Genomic DNA, 17,500 nt, shown 5'->3' with positions numbered 1-17,500 from the left:
GTAAGAACTGAGCAACATCCCAGGGCAAATGCAGTCAACTCTAACATATTAGGATGCTGTCTGTTGGGGTAGGGGTGGGGCTCAGTTGCCTAGAAGTGTCTGAAAGCTTCCTCAGGGAGACTGTGTGGCAGTGGAGTCACACCACCACCTGCTTGAGCTTGTGCACCTCTCTCCACGGAATTACGGCACTTGGACAGGTTGCTGTGTCTGTATGCGTGCCCTCCTGTGTAAAGAGGAAAATTCACAATTGGCGGCATGCTGTGGAAATGAGAGGTAGCACTGTTTAAAACTTCTCTCAGAGTATCAGGTACACACACACACACACACACACACACACCAAGCTTAAGCACTTGGTGCTTGCCATCATTATATACCCGTGTAAATAGCAAGGGAAAACTAAAGAAAAGTTGAGGCAATAGCGAAAGATAAATGCATGGTGGGAATTTGCTCCGAATTCCAAGAGTAGCTGCACAGGCTTCTAGCTGTGTTTTAGCTGTCCTGTCGACTGCCTAGCAGTATATAATAATCTTAGGCTCTCCCAAGTACTGTTTCCATGAGTTGTTTGGGGGAAAAAAAAAGAAAAAGAAATAATTTTGAGGGCTGATTTCTAGCTGCATTTTTAGCTGAGGCTCGGATCAGATTTTCAAGGGACAGCAGGATACCTGAGAAGCAAATCCCCGGCAGAGGACATTAGGTTAGTCAGACTTTGGCAGGCTCCAGTGTCAAGTGTTTTACGGCAGATGGGAGTGGGAGTAAGGGCTGCCTGAATCCTCAACTGAGGCTTTTAATTCAGGGTCCAGTCCTGGTGCTAAGTGAAAAGGACCTAGAAGAGGGGACCCTGTGCGCAGGACATCAGGAAGCTGGGTCCCACCCCTCCACACCCCTCCCCGAGGCCTCCGAGGTGTTCCCTCCCCAGGCCTCCCAGGATCTTGGATTCTGGTCACCTCCGCACCCTTTGGATGGGTGTGGATGATTTCAAAAGTGGACGTGACCGCCGCCGCAGCCGCCAAGGGGGAAGCCAGCACGGAAATGGGAGAGCGCGCGGATGGGAGGGCGGGGAGAAGAAATGGCTAGGGGAGGGACGCAGGGGAGGAGTGGGAGGGATGGAGCGCTGTGGGAGGGTACCGAGCCCTGGCGCCAGAGGCTAAGCAGGGCCGGGTGCCCGGGCCGGAGCTCTCACGTCTGCGGGTGGTCCATCCAGGTGAGATGCGGCTGCTGCTGCTGCTGTGCCTCTGGTGGCTCTGGGGGCCGCTCAGTGCCCTGGCCCAGGGCGCCCCAGCGGGGACAGCTCGGGCCGAGGACGTGGTGGACTTGGAGTTTTCTACCGAGCGACCGCTCCATCTCGTGAGTCCCTCGTTCCTGTCTGTCACCATCGACGCCAACCTGGCCACCGACCCGCGGTTTCTCACCTTCCTGGGGTAAGTGCAGCCCTCGGTCCTATCCCCTCGCCCGTCCTCCAGTCCTCTCTCCTGTCCTCTCACACTCTCGAGGGCCAGCTACTCTCTTTGCTGAAGCAACTTTGCGTTTAGTCTCCCAAGCATCCCTCTCTTGTACCCCCCACCCCCCACCCCAAAGCCTTTTCCTGTTTCATTTACTCAGCGCTTGTTGCTTGGACACCAGCCAAAGCCCAGGTTAAGACAAGGTTTGAAGGAAAAAACCCAAAGCTGTCTGTCACCAGCCCCAGCACTTCAGCTGGAGTCTTTGAATTTGCCTCAGTAGAGGACCAGTAAGCTGGTGTCCTTTAAACTCTCTTAGGAAATTTAGATTTTTAAAAAAGAACGAAAAAGTCATATAAAAAAAAACTCTATGGAGAACAACTGTCGCTCATCTTGCTGCTTTTTAAGCATTTAAATATACGGGCACTGGGTGTTCAATGGAATGTGTGACCAGCGTACAAGTTAGAGCCAGACTGGACCAAATGCAGGGAGGGGAGCAGAAGTGGAGAGGAGAGAGAAAAGAGTATGCCACCATGCCTGAGATTGCATGGTGTTTGTAATCCCAGCATGTGGGAAGTGGAGGTAGGAGGACCAGGAGTTAAAGGCCATCTTTGGCAACAAAGCAAGTGTGAGGCCAGACTGGACTAAATTGGGGCAGGGGTGGGGTGGGGGGTGGGGAGGGGATAGGGAGAGAGAGGAGACAGAGACTAATTGGGGAAATTGGGGAGGGGACAAAACAGGGCAATGGGGGGGTATAATCAAAATACATTTTATACATGTTTGAAAATGCCATGATGAAACCCATTATTATCTATAATTAATATGTGCTAATAAACTTTTTAAAAAGCATATGTTTCTCCAAGATGAGGGTGCAGACTGGATGCTGCTTCATCAGCTGCAGGGCTTTCCCTTGGCCTGAGGAAACACATCTATTGCTTTTGCTACATGGGTGCAGACTGTCCCCAAGACAAGAGACACTAGGCACAGTCATAGGCCTCCAGAGATGACCACATCTTTGTTGTTTTGAGATGTTGTGTAACTGTTAGCTCAGGCTAGCCTTGAACTCATGGTCTTCCTGCCTCAGCCTCTTGAGTACTACCTTAGCTGACTATATCCTTACCAGCCCTTTAGGTTACCATTGTCAAGGGCCTAGACATCGATTGTATGTCCCAAGCCCACACTATCAGGCATAACCGTTGATTTCACATGGAGTCTCAGGGCTAAGAGTTTGACAGTCCAACCACTCTGGTTTTCTTCAGCGTGACTCATGGGATTTGTCTGATGGCTTGACAAGATAATAAGTACTTACTACAGTGTTTGAAGATTAAGCCAATTGTTTCTTCTTACCTAGCACATTCGAAATCCTGGGTTCAATCCTCAACATTACATACAACGAGGCATGGTGGCTCATGACTCTTATCCCGGCACTCAGGAGCCAAAGGGAGGAAGATCAGGAGTTCAAGGTCATCCTCAGCTACTTGGCAAGGCCAGCCTGGGCTACATTAGACTTGGTCTTAAAAAAATAAATTTAAGGGCCAATCATGATTTAATCCTGGCATTTGGGAGGCAACAATGAAGAAATTGAGGTTATGGGAGACCTCATGGTCAACCAGCTAGCAATTAAAAGCAAAGGCAGACTATGATCATAAAAACAAAGGCATACAAAAAAGGAAACAAGCCAGCGATTATTTTTAAAGGAAACACAGCAGAGTATATTAGGAAAAGATTTTCTAGAAACAAACTGATAGACTGGTTAAAAAAAAAAAAAACAACTACCATTAACATACAGATAGGAGACTTGGGGCCCAAACCTCGGAGGTGCCTCCAAGGAAGATTAAACAAATGAACTGGGATGGTATGATTCTGTTACAAGCACTGGATGAATGGAAACAGGTCTCTCTCACATTTGAAAACAGAGAACAGACAGTACGAAAAATTTAAATGTTAATCTTAGAAGACTCTAGAATTGAAAAGGAACATCTGTTAAATTTCTCTTCCCTGGGGAAATTAGTCAGAATATATTCTCAGCCTGGATTAGTGAAGAATACCAAAGAGACCCCAGTCTCAGAAGCAACATGAATTATGGTGTGCGCCTCATCTGCAAGGCACAAATGTAATTTTAAAACCTTTTGGTAAATACATTTTACAAAAAGCAAAAAGGCTGAACATGATTGCTAGCTATAATCCTAGCACTTGGGAAGCAGAAACAAAAGGATCACATGCTCAAGGCTAGCCTGGGCTACATCGTGAGGCCCTGCCTCAAATAGCAAAGCATCAAAGAGCAAGCATAATCAGTAGGAAGAAGTGTGTGGATGCTAACATTTGGCAGTGCTGGGAACAGAGTCCAGGGCCTTGCACACTACACAGCTTGCTCTGACACTGAGCTGCACCCCCAGCCCAATATAAAAACAGTAATGAGATAGTTCGCATTCCCCTTGTGAGATCATGACTCTAAAATCTTGTGATTTACCTTTACATCATGTCTCAGGTCAGCCCAACTATACCTCAAGTGTCCAGCAGCTAGTGGCTACTGTGTTAGAGACTGCAGCTCTATTTGAAATAAGGCATATGCATATATGGCCATAATTTCTTCATTAAAATGAGACAATATAGTGCTGAGAATCCATAGAAATTCTAAGTTCTGCAGGGCAAAAGTGGCATTGAACAGCCGGGCGGTGGTGGCGTACACCTTTAATCCCAGCAGTCGAGAGGCAGAGGGCAGAGGCAGGAGGATCTCTGTGAGTTCGAGACCAGCTTGGTCTACAAGAGCTAGTTCCAGGACAGCCTCCAAAGCCACAGAGAAACCCTGTCTCGAAAAACCAAAAAGAAAAAAAGAGAAAAAAACCCAATGAAAGAAACAAAAAGTGGCATTGAACAACTGTCTTAGGGTTTTTGTTTTTTGTTTGTTTGTTTATTTTGCTTTTTCCAAACAGGGTTTCTCTGTATAACAGCCCTAGCTGTCCTGGAGCTAGCTTTTTAGACCAGGCCGGCCTCAAACTCACAGAGATCTACCTGCCTCTGCCTCCAGAGAGCTGGGATTAAAGTCATGTGCCACCATCGCCCAGCTTAGTTAGGGTTTCTATTGCTGTAATGAAATACCATGACCAAAAGTCAAGTTGGTTTGGTAGTTTGAATGTAATTGGTCCCCATAAATCTCATAGGAGTGTCACTATTAGGAGGTGTGCCCTTGTTGGAATGGGTATGGCCTTACTGGTGGAAGTGTGTCTCTGTCGGGGTGGGCTTTGAGGTTTCCTATGCTCAGCCCACTTCTTGTTACTTCTCGCCACCTCTGCCTGCATGCCTCCTTGTTCCCTGCCATGATAATAATGAACTGAACCTCTGGAACTGTAAGGGAGCCACTCCATTTAAATGTTTTAATTTATAAGAGTTGCTGTGGTTATGGTGTCTCTTCACAGCTATAGAAACCCTAACTAATGCAGGGAAGAAAGGGTTTACTTGACTTACACTTCCAGATCATAGTACATCATTGGAGGAAATCAGGACAGGAACTCAAGCAGGGCAGGAACCTGGAGACAGAAGCTGATGCACAGGCCATGGATTGGTGCTGCTTACTGGCTTGGTCCTTCTGGCCCACACAGCCTGCTTCCTTATAGAACCCAGGACCTCCAGGGATGGCACCACCCACCATGGACGGGGTCCTCCCTCATTGATCACTAATTAAGAAAATGCCTTACAGTTGGATCTTGTGGAGGCCTTTCCTCAACTGAGACTCCTTCCTTTCTGATGACTCTAATTTGTGTCAAGTTGACCCACAAAACCAGCCAGTATAATAACAAAGCAAAAATTGTGGGTTTTGCTTGCTTTGCATAGTAATTTACTTCTTTTTCTTCAGCAAACATTATTTTTTGACATTTCAATAACCATTTTTGGTGGTTTGAAGGAGAATGGCCCCCAAAGGGAGTAGCACTATTAGGAGTAGGTGTGGCCTTTTTCGAGTAGGTGTGGTGTTACTGAAGGAAGTGTGTTACTGTGGGTGTGGGCTTTGAGGTCTCCTATGCTCAAGCTACTCCCAGTAAGACAGTTCACTTCCTGCTGTCTTCTGATCAAGATGTGGCCAGCAACACCGTGTCTTCCTGCTTGCTACTATACTCCGCACCATATTGATAATAGACTAAACTTCTGAACTATAAGCCACCAGCTCAGTTAAATGTTTTCCTTTATAAGAGTTACCACTGTCACAGTGTCTCTTCATAGCAGTAGAAACCTTAACCAAGATACCATTCACTAATAATTTTAATAATTAAATTCCCACATCTCTATTGACAGCTGCTTTCTGCATTTGGAGAAGCATTTGTTACCAATATGAAGCTTGTGGTGAAATAGCCAGTTGTGTTGGCTACTTTTCTTTTGCTGTGACAAAATACCACAACCAAAGGCAATGTAAGGAAGAAAGGGTTTGTTTGGACTTACTGTTTCAGAGAGAGTCCATGATGGCAGGGGAGGAATGGCAGCTGATGGTCAGAATAGGAAGTAACACAAAGCAAAAAGAGGTTCTGGAGTGGGTGAGGCTAGGTGATCTCAAAGCCACCTCTAGTGGCATACTTCCTCTAGCCAGGCCTTATATTAAAACTCTCCAAACAACACTGTCTTCTGGGGACCACATGTTCAAATAAGTGTGCCTCTGTGGAGCATGTATCATTCCAATCACCAAACCTGTGTGCATAGGGCCACAGGTCCCCTATTACTGCGACAGGTCATTTTGACTGCAGAGAGACAAAGAACAGAGAGCAACCATAGGCCTAATCCCTGAGAAGTCCTGTCCTCTGATTGACCCCTGGTTGTCCCCTTTCCTCCCAAGCCATTCCACCATGCTCCCTGGAGCCTTGAGCTTGGTAACCCTGTTATTGTTCTCATAGAGTATCGTTTACCCCTATGCCCAGCTAACACAAGGTACTTCCCTGAAGACTCCTCTTCCTCTGTAGACCTGTGGAGTATGAGTCGTGTATTCTCTCATACTCCATTCCTGTGCCTACTACTTCTAGACAATGATTCATTAGTCTGCATGCAGACTGCTGTAGTTCAAGTCCCTCTTGGCTTGTTACCTCTGGTGAGTTGGCTTAGCTCCTTTTTGTTTAGGTTCTATATTTACAAAGAGAGAATAATAATGACACCCACGTCACTGTGATGTCAGGAGACTGAAAAAAAAAAATCCTTCCAACCTGCCTAAAGCGCTGATGAAACTGGTGTGTTTTAGAGGTGGTTGCTGTAATACCAGTGTGCGGTTCCCCTCCAGCTCACATTCAACCTTTGCCATTCACTGTTTCCCTAGTCTCCATATTGGTTAAAACCCGGCACTGCTCTCTGTCCTGAGTCCCATTATCGTCTTAGGTGACATCATGTTTATCTGAAAAAAACAAATCTCTCAATTTCTCTGTCCTGACCCTCTCAGATAATTGTTACTCAGCGTTGGGCCAGTTTGCATCACCCCATGAAATGCGAGCATTTCTTTTCAACACCACATTCTGTGGCATCACACCGATACCTTGGAAACAGTGACAGTGGAAATATTTACATCATGGAAAGTGTCAAGCACTGTGAACCAGGGTGCTTTTTTGCTGACAGTTGGTTGTTATCACATGCCACTCTACTCCGTTTCAACCTGCAAACATTGTGACCATGTCTTGACTCTCTTCGTCTCCAGAAACATCACTTCTGTATGTGAAAACTTCAAACACCAACTTCATGCTCTTGGATCACAACTCCATGCCTTCTCCATTCCTTCATGTTATAGCAAAAGTAAATCCTCAACATGCCTGCCTTTTAAAAAGCACCTCCCTGAGCAGCTGCCTTCTCTCGATCTCTTCCATATTTGAGCTTTTTGATTTATCATCCAAACCATTCTGTGATAATAACCTCTACTTCTGCCTCATTGCTCTTACTGAAATGCCAGCTGTCACTTAGTTCATCCGTTTCCTTCTTTTGGAATCTCTGGGGTGGCCCTTAAATCTGGAAATAGAAATATAATAGCATTTATTGCATATTAATAAGCCACCTCTGCTCTGTTAAAGATAAGCAATGTATTTTTGCCCTTAAGGTAAAATAAAAACACCTGCAGACTGTTTTGTGTTTCGTATTTTTTTTTTCCTTGACAGCCTCCTCTGGAAAGGGAACAGCTGCAGCTGCCTTACACATTCTTTTATTTCCATGACACTGTGGTGGCGGGTAGTTCCCCTTTCTTTCTCCTGCATATTATTGAAATACTGTGCCTTTGATCAATTTTGTTTTTATGGCAAGTTTTGCAGCTGTGTTAAATCTGTTTTTTTTTTTTTTGTTTTTTTTTGTTTTTTTTTTTTTTTTTTTTTTTTTGGTCAGAGGGCATCAATATTGTGTTCTAAGAGCACAAAAGGTACTTTACTGCAAAGTAGACAGACAAAAAGGTTTTTCCTAACGAAACTCCAAGACATATGACTTGCTTGATGGCAATGAGTTTTATAGTCATCTTGTCCAAAAATGACCAACAGTCATTGGCTGGCCTCCCCTTGCCCTTTCTCAGGCTGACTTTCTTTGTTCATTCATTCACTTAGCAAATATTGGCTAAGCATTGCTGTGTGCCAAGCATTCATGTAAGCACTGGGAAGAATCTGATAGACCAGACAAGGTCCCTGCTCTTAAGGAGCCAGTACCAGGGACAGCAGCTAGGAGAGAGACAGGACAGTGAAACACATGAGGAAACTGATTTCAGGACATGAGGCAGGTTGGGTTGATGGAGAGTGACCCATGATATTGTAGTCCATATCATGGACAAGGCTTTGATCCACGTGTATCTGAACCAGGCCATCATATGGTATTACAGCTCCTTTCCCCTCCAGTTCCCAAGGGACACCGATCTCTTGCCCAGTCTCAATTATTTACAGATATAGTAGCTACTTAAATCTAAGTGGATCTCTTCTGTCATGATACAAAACAAAAATGCCAAGAACGAGAACCAATGCCTGGCCAAAGTCAGTGCGATGGCATGAGGCCTGAGTGACTCTAAGGAAGTCCTTTGCATGAGCTTTTGGGCTGTGTATTGGCATTCATGGACTGTGTGATTATTATTATTATTATGTTTTGTCTTCATTGAGGCCTTTGCTCATAATTGCTATATTGAAATACTTGTCTTACACTTGAGCTAAATTCCGGAGGAGGCATGTTGTCTTGGCTGTTCATGTTTATGCTTCTGCACTGGGCTCTAGGCATCTGGAGTGATGACATTCGTGTGTTTCTTTGTGTAGATATCTGGTCTCACCTTTGCTGACTAGGTGTACGGTTCTTTGGTTGCTTTTACTCTAATCTGACCAGGTTGTGGACCAGCAGAGTGACACTTGGTTTTCAGTCTGAAGCCACTCTGGGTTTCAGTGTTCAGACACTAACTGGTCCCATGTCTGAAGGTCTGGTTGGAATTCTGGGTTCATTCTCTGAGCAGTCCCAGATTGGTGAAGGGGGTGGTCTAGGCTATGAGTGGGGGAAGGGACCCACTCTGCAGGTCCCCTCAGGGGAGTTTGGGGTCTGGCTCCACTGGATGTGGGCAAAAGCAGAAGTAGGCATATCTTGGGTCAGCCAGGATGGCTGTGAGTACCAAAGGGATGCAGATGGGCTGGGAGTGGGGTGGTGTGGATAACAGTGCTGGGACTAGGGGTGCTCTAGAGATATTAGAATAGGGGAGGGAAGGAGATCACCTGGGTCCCTGCCAAGTGTAGTTAATGGCTGTGAGGTTCCTGGAGGACATCAGGTCTGCAGTCTAAGTGTGACTAATCATTGACTTTATACTGAGGAGTCCCCAGGACATATCCGCCAACCGAGACATGTTTCTTGAGTTCCATTCACACGTGGCTTGTGGATCTGTGGGTTCAGTATCCATTTATATATTAGGTAGTTTGGTCAGCTGCTGTGACAAATGCCTGACAAGAGCCAATTAGGGGGAAACATTTGTTTCAGTGTGCTCATCTGCTCATGGATGTCATGCTGGTGGAGCCTGAGGCAGCTGGTCACGTGGCATCTGTACAGAGAGAAGAGACATGAATATTCACTTTCTCCTTTTTATTCAATCTGGGACCCCAGCACATGGGATGGTGTCACCAACATTTAGTGTAGATCTTACCTCCTCCATTAAACTTTTCTGGAAATACGCTCAGACATACCTGGAGTGGTTTTAAATTCATGCAAGTTGACACTGAAGGATTAGGCCCCACGGTTGGCATCTCAGCTTCTACACATTCTTCTGCCCTTTCTTCCTCCCCCTTTCCAACTGATGACCTGTTCCTCATCTCAGCAGATGACAGTGCCATCTTCCAAGACACTTCCCCAAACTCCTGACCCAGTTGATCACTGAGTCCTTTATTTCTGTGGATAAATACATCTCGAACTGTTCACCTCTCTTCTCAACACCCCCCCCCCCGGGGCAGATAGCAGCTAGAAGTTAAGGAGTAGGTCCACTAAGAAAGAAGGAAGTGAAAATGTTTAACTGGGCCTTCTCAGAAAATAATTACAAGCCGGAATGGTGGTGCATGCCTATACTCCCAGCATCTGGCACAAAGGCAGAGGGACTCCAAGTTTGAAGCAAGCCTGGGCCACATAGTAAGATGTCTCAAAAAACTAAAATAATAATAATAATAATTATCATTATCATTATACTTTCTTGCTTGTCTTCATAACAGCTCTCCAAGGCTCCGCACTTTAGCCAGAGGTTTATCTCCTGCATACTTGAGATTTGGTGGTACCAAGACTGACTTCCTTATTTTTGATCCCAAGAAGGAACCAACTTTTGAAGAAAGAAGTTACTGGCAATCTCAAGTCAACCACGGTGAAACTTTGAAAAGCTTATATATTTTAGTTAACTTGTACCAGTCACGAGAATGCTTAGGGAAGAGTGTTATTGTTCAGAAGTGATGTGAGACATCAGATGTCTATTAAACCCAGTATTTGAACAATTGTGAGATACATTGTATACTTCTTCACATGTGTATTTTGTCTATGTGAGTGAGTAGCATTTAGTTAGTTCATATATTCCATATTCCTTACGACTCACTTTCTCCAGTGAGAAAGTAGTCAGAGCAGTTAGTCAGTCCCCAATTGGAAGAGTGGTGATTCCTGCTTTAAGAAGTTCCAGGACTTTGCTCAGCCTGGCTCTTGCCCACCAGTCATATGCAGTCCCGATCCTTTTTGACCATTTGGCTTTTCTCTGCATTTATAATCTAAGTTTAGATGGGACACCGATCTTCCCACCTCACTTTCCCTCATCCTGGGACAACTTGAAGGGCTCCCTGGGATCCCTGAAACTCCTGAGGCACCCTATGTGAGCCCTGAGATAGAAAAGGGATTCTGTCAGCTGGTCACAGGGCGGCTTCCCAGAAAGGAAGTCATCAGCCAGTCTCAGCTGGTTCTGCCACCAAGTATTGGCAACCCTGCTGTCTCGTGATAAAACAGTGCAGGCTTCCTGGGAGGGGAGTGGGGTGGCTCCCATGAACACCCCGTGGTTCCAAGAGCCTGGATAGTACCAGCCTTCAAGGGAAAACAGTTAGGAGTTCACCAGTTTGGGCCCATTAGCTCTAATTCATCACAAAGGAAATCACTACACAGCAAATACCATCCAGGTATAGCAACTTTCTATGTGTTTAGATTATTTTTATGTGCATGGTGTTTTACCTGTATAAATGTGTTCAGCGCATGTGTACCTGGTGCCTTAGGAGGTCAGAGAGGAGGTTGTATACCCTGGAACTGGAGTTACAAACAATTGTGAGCCACCAAGTGTGTCCTGAGATTTGAACCCAGGTCTTCTGCAAGAACCCCAAGTGCTCTTTTTTCCTCTCCCCTCCTTTGTTTTTTTGAGATAGGGTTTCTCTGTGTAGCTTTGGAGCCTGTCCTGGAACTCACTCAGTAGACCAGGCTGGCCTCAAACTCATAGAGATCCTCCTGCCTCTGCCTCCTGAGTGCTGGGATTAAAGGTGTGTGCCACCAACGCCCAGCAGCACCAAGTGCTCTTAACTGCTAAGACATCTCTCCAACCTTTGTTGTTGTTTTGTTTTTAAGGCAGAGTCTTGATATGTAGTCAAAGCTGGTCTCAAATTCATGCCAAACCTCCTGCAACAGCATCCCACAGGCTGAGATGACAAGTGTATGCCACCACAGCCATTTTGAAAATGAACTTTCACTTTTGAGCTGAATTCAGACTTCCACATCCAATTCTCTGATACATTCAAGCTGCTGAGGGGATTTCTGAATTAGTCAACGATTTGAAATCATGTCCAGTGTTCCCTGTTAGTAAACAATTTAGGGAAATTGCCCTTTGGTTGTTTCCTTGGCAGTTAGCCAACAAATGTGGCACATGTAACAATATAACTTTCTTGGATCTTGTACTTAGTGGCCAGAAACTTAATCACCTGTCTTAGCTATAATATTTGACTAAGTGGTGTCCCTGACTGAGTTCTTCTCTCTTCTACTTGTAGATGTTTGCCGGTCTGAACCCGTCTCTCCTGACGTGATGAGGAGACTCCAGGAGGAATGGCCTTTTCTGGAGCTGTTGCTCCTCAAAGAACAGTACCAAAGAGAGTTCAAGAACAGCACCTACTCAAGTAAGAAACGCAAGCGCCTGCAGGTGTTCTAGACACAGGCATGTTCGGAGGGGCTGCACTTGGACTTTAATAACCCCTATAGCAACATAGAAAGTGGTGCAGTGTTTAGATGCTATCAAGGGTTAATGAGGAGTGTGGAGGGATGGCGCAATGGGTAAGGTGCCTGCTACGCAAGCATGAGAATTCCCAGCATTCACATGAAACTCTGTGTGTGTGTGTGTGTGTGTGTGTGTGTGTGTGTGTGTGTGTGTGTGTGTGTGTGTGTGTATGTGTTTATATGAGTAACCCCAGTACTGAGACAGGTGGATCCCCAGAGCTAACTGGCCAGCTGGTCTAGTCAGTTAGTGAGTTTCAGGTTCAGGGAGAGACCCTGTCTCAAAAACTAAAGTGGGGGCTGTCGTGGTTAAGAGCAGTTAAGGTGGCTCAGTGGTTAAGAGCACTGGCTGCTCTGGGCAGTGGTGGTTCACGCCTTTAGTTCCAGCACTCAGGAGGCAGAGGCAGATGGATCTCTGTGAGTTTGAAGCCAGCTTGGTCTACAGAGTGAGTTCCAAAGCTACAGAGAAGAAACCCTGCCTCAACTCTCCTGTCCCCCCTCCAAAAAAAAGACCTGATCTTCTGCCTGCTCTTCCAGAGAACTGGGGTTTGATTGCCAGCACCCACATGGGTGACTCACAACTGCCAACAACTCCAGTTCCAGGGGGTCTGACACCCTCTTCTACCTTCTGTGGGCACCAGGCACTCACTCATATGGAACACAGATATAAAAAAAAAAAAAAAAGGATGAAACAAAAGACAATGTTGACCTCTGACTCCATAAGCATGTGCATACACATACATGGCACACAGGAACACACATACATGTACACACAGAGTTAGTTAATGAGAGAGGACGGCATATAGCTCAGTGCTAAAGCACACTCTGAGAATGTGTAAGGCTCCGGCTTCAGTAACCCTCATCGAGAAAAGAAGAAAAACTATTTGTGGAAGACCTTGAACCCAAAGCTCGTGTGGCTTTTTCCTTGACTTCTGATTGTCAGCTGGCCACAGAGTGGGATTCAGAAACCAGCCATGATAGTCAAGACATGAACATAGTCTTCCTGCAAAAGTAAATATGGAAGTGTAACATACAAAACTCACCCACACTTCCTTCTGCTTCTCCTCAAAGAAGCATGGAAAAACCCCAGGGTTGAAAATCCTGAATCTGAAAGTCCAAAATTTGAAATCCTCCAAAGTCCTCTGTTTTGAGTCTTGGTTGAACTAGAGACATGCAGTTTGAAAGACTGCAATACTCCCAAATCCAAACACATGTGGGCTGCGAAATGCTTTGCATCCAATCATTCCAGATAAATATTTGACCTGACTATATATCCTTTGTTTTATTTTGTTTTGTTTTTCGAGACATGGTTTCTCTGTTACTCCCAAATCCAAACACATGTGGATTGTAAAACGCTCCGGATCCAAGCCAGATAAATATTTGACCAATCCATATAACTTTTTTGTTTGTTTGTTTTACAAGACAGGGTTTCTCTGTGTAGCCCTGTTGCTCTGTAAACCAGGCTGGTCTAGATCTCACAGAGATCTACCTGCCTGGGCCTCCCAAGTGCTGGGATTAAAGGCGTGGGCCACCATACCCAGATCTTATAACTTTTTTAAATGCTCTTATTGCTAGTTACCCCCCGCCACGTCCCCATCTCCCACCCCAATTTAACCCTTTCTGTTCCATTCCCCTTTACCTCTTTATACCACTGTGTCCCCCCCCCCCATAGGGTTTCTCTGTGTAGCTTTGATGCCTGTCTTGACACTAGCTCTGTACACCTCAAACTCACAGAGATCCACTGCTTCGGCCTCCTGAGTGCTGGGTTTAAAGGCATGCGCCAACAACACCCAGCCCACCTGGAAATCTTTAATGTTATTGTTGGAATTGTTTTTCGGTGCCACAAGTCACATCCAAAGAAGACAATGAACTTAATTGATAAGTTAATGGTGTATGTTGACTGGCCCACCTACTCACTGTTTCCTGCCCCTTCTCTCTTGCCCTCTGTTTCCTAAGAGACAGACATACTGGGGGTTGGCCAAGTCATAACTCACAGTAGCCTCTGATTACACACATGAAAAAAAATAAGAGTCACACATCTTTCACTCTAAGTCAAAATCTAAATTAAATAGTAAGGGTGGCTTATCCAACACTGAGGTAGACTGAACCCTTGGCCTCTTATACCAAACAATTAGCCATGCCCTTGAGTGCAAGAGGAAGGTTCTTTAAGAGAATTGGGAGCTCTACTCCAGTGAGCATGTGGATGACAGAAAGGTGAAACAGCTTTATGGGAGGTTTTAGTGGTTAGGATGGATGTTCATAGCAGCCACAGTGCTCCCTTTGCCCAGGGCAGAGCAAACCCTGGCGCTCCTCAAGGGGGAAAACATAAGGACACTTCAGGAGACCTTAAAGGGGCCGAGGGGTGCCGAGAGGCAAAGCAGCACACATGCTGTAGCCACAGGAAATTATCCAAAAGGTCTAATAAGGTGGTTGGTGAAGAAACTTCAGAGTTTCAGTGTAGCAGTCTTTTTTTTTTTTTCTTTTTTTTTTTTCCAGAGCTGAGGACTGAACCCAGGGCCTTGTGCTTGCTAGGCAAGCACTCTACCACTGAGCTAAATCCCCAACCCCTGTAGCAGTCTTTTATTCTGGAAGATACCATCTAGGACTTCCATAGCTGAAGAAGAGAAGTCGACACTGGCTTTAAGCCTTCAGTGGGAAGCTGACTTTCTTTGTTGGGTCTAGGGTCTTGAAATGATGGGGGACAGACCAAAGTCTATTAAACCAGAAGAAAGCTTTATTACAGAAAAAGAAAAAAAGCACCTTGGGGCACAAAAAGTTTATCAGCTATAAGCCATGACCACAGACAGAGTTCGGGCTTCTGAAACTGTGGCAATGGGGGCTGGTTTTGGGCTTCTTCTTATAGTAAAACCCAACACCAGGTATGGGTCAAAGAGCTTTTACAACCTTCAGGTCAGGCTTAAAGTCACATTACATTTTAAGTTTTACAACTTTTGGTTATAGGATGCTAGGATGTTAACTTAGGATGTTTGTGAAAGCTTGTGGCAGATACAGATGCTTTTTGCTGTCCCCAAAAGAATGCAAGGCAGAGAGTAGAGTCACATAGGACAGTTAAAAGTTAAGGGAATACAATGTAGAGGGGTCTCATAGAGGCAATAGTTAGAAGCTAACCTGTGTCTGCTGTGGTGGTATTTTGTTTATGATCTAACAAAAAAGCTTGCCTGAAGATCAGAATAATTCAGAGGGACTTTATTTATTTATTTATTTATTTATTTATTTATTTATTTATTTTTGTTTTTCGAGACAGGGTTTCTCTGTATTGCTTTGGAGGTTGTCTTGGAACTCGCTCTCCAGGCTGACCTTGAACTCACAGAGATCTACATTCTTCTGCCTCTGCTTCCTGAGTGCTGTGATTAAAGGCGTGAGCCACCACTGCCCAGCTTTTTTTTTTTGGGGGGGGGTGCCTTTTACCTATACTTCAGATTGAAAGGGCAATCTGTCTCTATGAATCCTCAGACTGCACTGAGCTCCTTTCTCTTCCTGCCTTATATTCCTTTCTCTGCCCAGCCATATCACTCCTGTCTCCACCTCCCTAATGCTGGGATTAAAGGCAAGTCACTCCAAGTGCTGGGATCAAAGGTGTGAGCACTGTTTCTCTTTTAGACTGGATCAATTTCATGTAGCTCAGCATGGCCTTGAACCCACAGAGATCCATCTGCCTCTGTCTCCTGAATGCTGGGATTAAAGGTGTGGCCACCACAGACTGGCCTCTCTGTCTGTGGCTAGCTTTGCACTCTGATCTTCAGGAAAGCTTAATTTGTTAGATCATAAATATCACCACAGTCTGCCGTACCTGCCAAGCTGGGAGGCAGGAGACAATTGTTAAAAGTTTCCCTCTGTACACAGTGGCTGCCATGATGTCTGCTCTTAAGGCAGAAAGTGGTTGTTGAAGGTTAGCAGTGGCTGCCAGCTTTATTTTTTTTCCAAAATGTGTTTGGGCTTACAATGTTATATTTCTATATTCATGAGCCCTTCATTTCTATATTCCTGTTTCTGGAGCCTTCATCTATTTTTCACTTTTTTATTATTTTTAATTACTCATATTTACATATCCATCCCCTCATTCCCTTGCCCTCCCCTCCTCCCATGTCCCCCACCCAACCTACCCCAACCTCCCCACTACCTTCTCTCCAGGGATAGTGAGGCCCTCTACCAAGGACTTCAAAGTCTGTCATATTGTTTGGGGGAGGGTCTGGACCCTCCTTGCTGTATCTGGGCTGCAATAGTATCCCTCCATAGGGAATGGGCTCCCAAAGTCCATTTGTGTTCTAGGGATAAAGACTGGCTCCTTTGTCAGAGGAGCCATAAACTGTCTTTGGTGGAGCCTTCATCTTAAAGTTAGGGACTAACGCAGTTGGTGACTTTAAGTTGAAGTCATTGCTCATTGACTAGTTCAAAAAAAAATTCTCAGGCCCTCAGTCACTGTGCTGAGCTATAGGGATTCCTTTATAGGGATGACAGAAAGAACTAGAAAAGTACAGTGGTAAGGTCTTATTTGTAAGAAATCATGATATGGGTATATGAGGAGACCACATGGTACTAGGTAATAAGTGAATTTACATTTTGAGGGGTCATATTAAATATCGTACTAGTTTGTCTTTAGTTTGTGAAACAGATTAGCTAGGATTTATATGTTACCAAGGCCATGTGTTGGCAGCATCTTTCCCACCTCTGCAGAGATGGCCTCCTCTTTCCATCGTGTAACTGGTTTAGCATAGTCCAGCCACTTGCTGGTTGTGATAAAATGTACACACACAGAAGAGATGTCCTAGAAAACACAGAGCTAACCTTCCTAACACAGGTCCTCTTGAATCTGCTTAAGTCAGTGGTTCTCAACCTTCCTAATGCTGTGACCCTTTAATACAGTTCCTTGTGTTGTGGTGACCCCCAACCATAAAATTATTTTCATCGATACTCCATAACTGTAATTTTGCTACTGTTATGAATTTTAATGTAAATATCTGTGTTTTCCAATGGTCTTACATGACCCCCATGAAAAGGTTACTAGACTCCCAAGTGGATCATAACCCACAGGTTGAGAACTACTCTCTTAAGGACAAAAACCATTTGAATTGTAAACCTATTTGTGCAGAAGTTGCAGATGCAGTTCAGGACAAACTACAGAAGGGCAGCACTCTTTTATGCGATTCAATTTAAAGAGCCAGCATTTGGCTTCCTTTACCTCTACATTCCTCCTCACTGTCCCCATCCCCCAGCCCCCTCAAGATGCAGCCCTATGCCGAAGGCCTTGATGTTAATTTACACTGTAAACTAAAGGAAAAGACCCTGTTCTGTTTCTTTAATGTGTTGTCTAGTTTATGTTCATCCCAAAGATTTTCTCTCTACTTACACACACACACACACACACACACACACACACA

General features: G+C 45.0%; 1 protein-coding gene and 1 long non-coding RNA gene across 3 annotated transcripts in view; one reads left to right on the top strand and one right to left on the bottom strand.

The window, feature by feature from the left end:
- LOC113832449 overlaps window positions 1-1,050 on the bottom strand; it is a 3,654-nt gene extending 2,604 nt beyond the window's left edge. For both annotated transcript variants that reach the window (XR_003479750.2, XR_004772587.1), the window contains exon 1: window positions 945-1,050. This is a non-coding gene — a long non-coding RNA (uncharacterized LOC113832449). The remainder of the gene's footprint in view (window positions 1-944) is intronic.
- Window positions 1,051-1,114: 64 nt separating this feature from the next.
- Window positions 1,115-17,500, top strand: part of Hpse (heparanase) — a 35,879-nt gene continuing 19,493 nt past the window's right edge. Inside the window, exons 1-3 of the mRNA XM_027388541.2 lie at window positions 1,115-1,418; window positions 10,094-10,239; window positions 11,882-12,007. Coding sequence (XP_027244342.1) covers window positions 1,207-1,418; window positions 10,094-10,239; window positions 11,882-12,007 — 484 coding nt within the window. The 5' untranslated portion in view covers window positions 1,115-1,206. The remainder of the gene's footprint in view (window positions 1,419-10,093; window positions 10,240-11,881; window positions 12,008-17,500) is intronic.

Source organism: Cricetulus griseus (genome assembly GCF_003668045.3).
Source record: "Cricetulus griseus strain 17A/GY chromosome 1 unlocalized genomic scaffold, alternate assembly CriGri-PICRH-1.0 chr1_1, whole genome shotgun sequence".
Classification (NCBI taxonomy): domain Eukaryota; kingdom Metazoa; phylum Chordata; class Mammalia; order Rodentia; family Cricetidae; genus Cricetulus; species Cricetulus griseus.
This window is presented reverse-complemented; position numbering and strand designations above follow the sequence as displayed.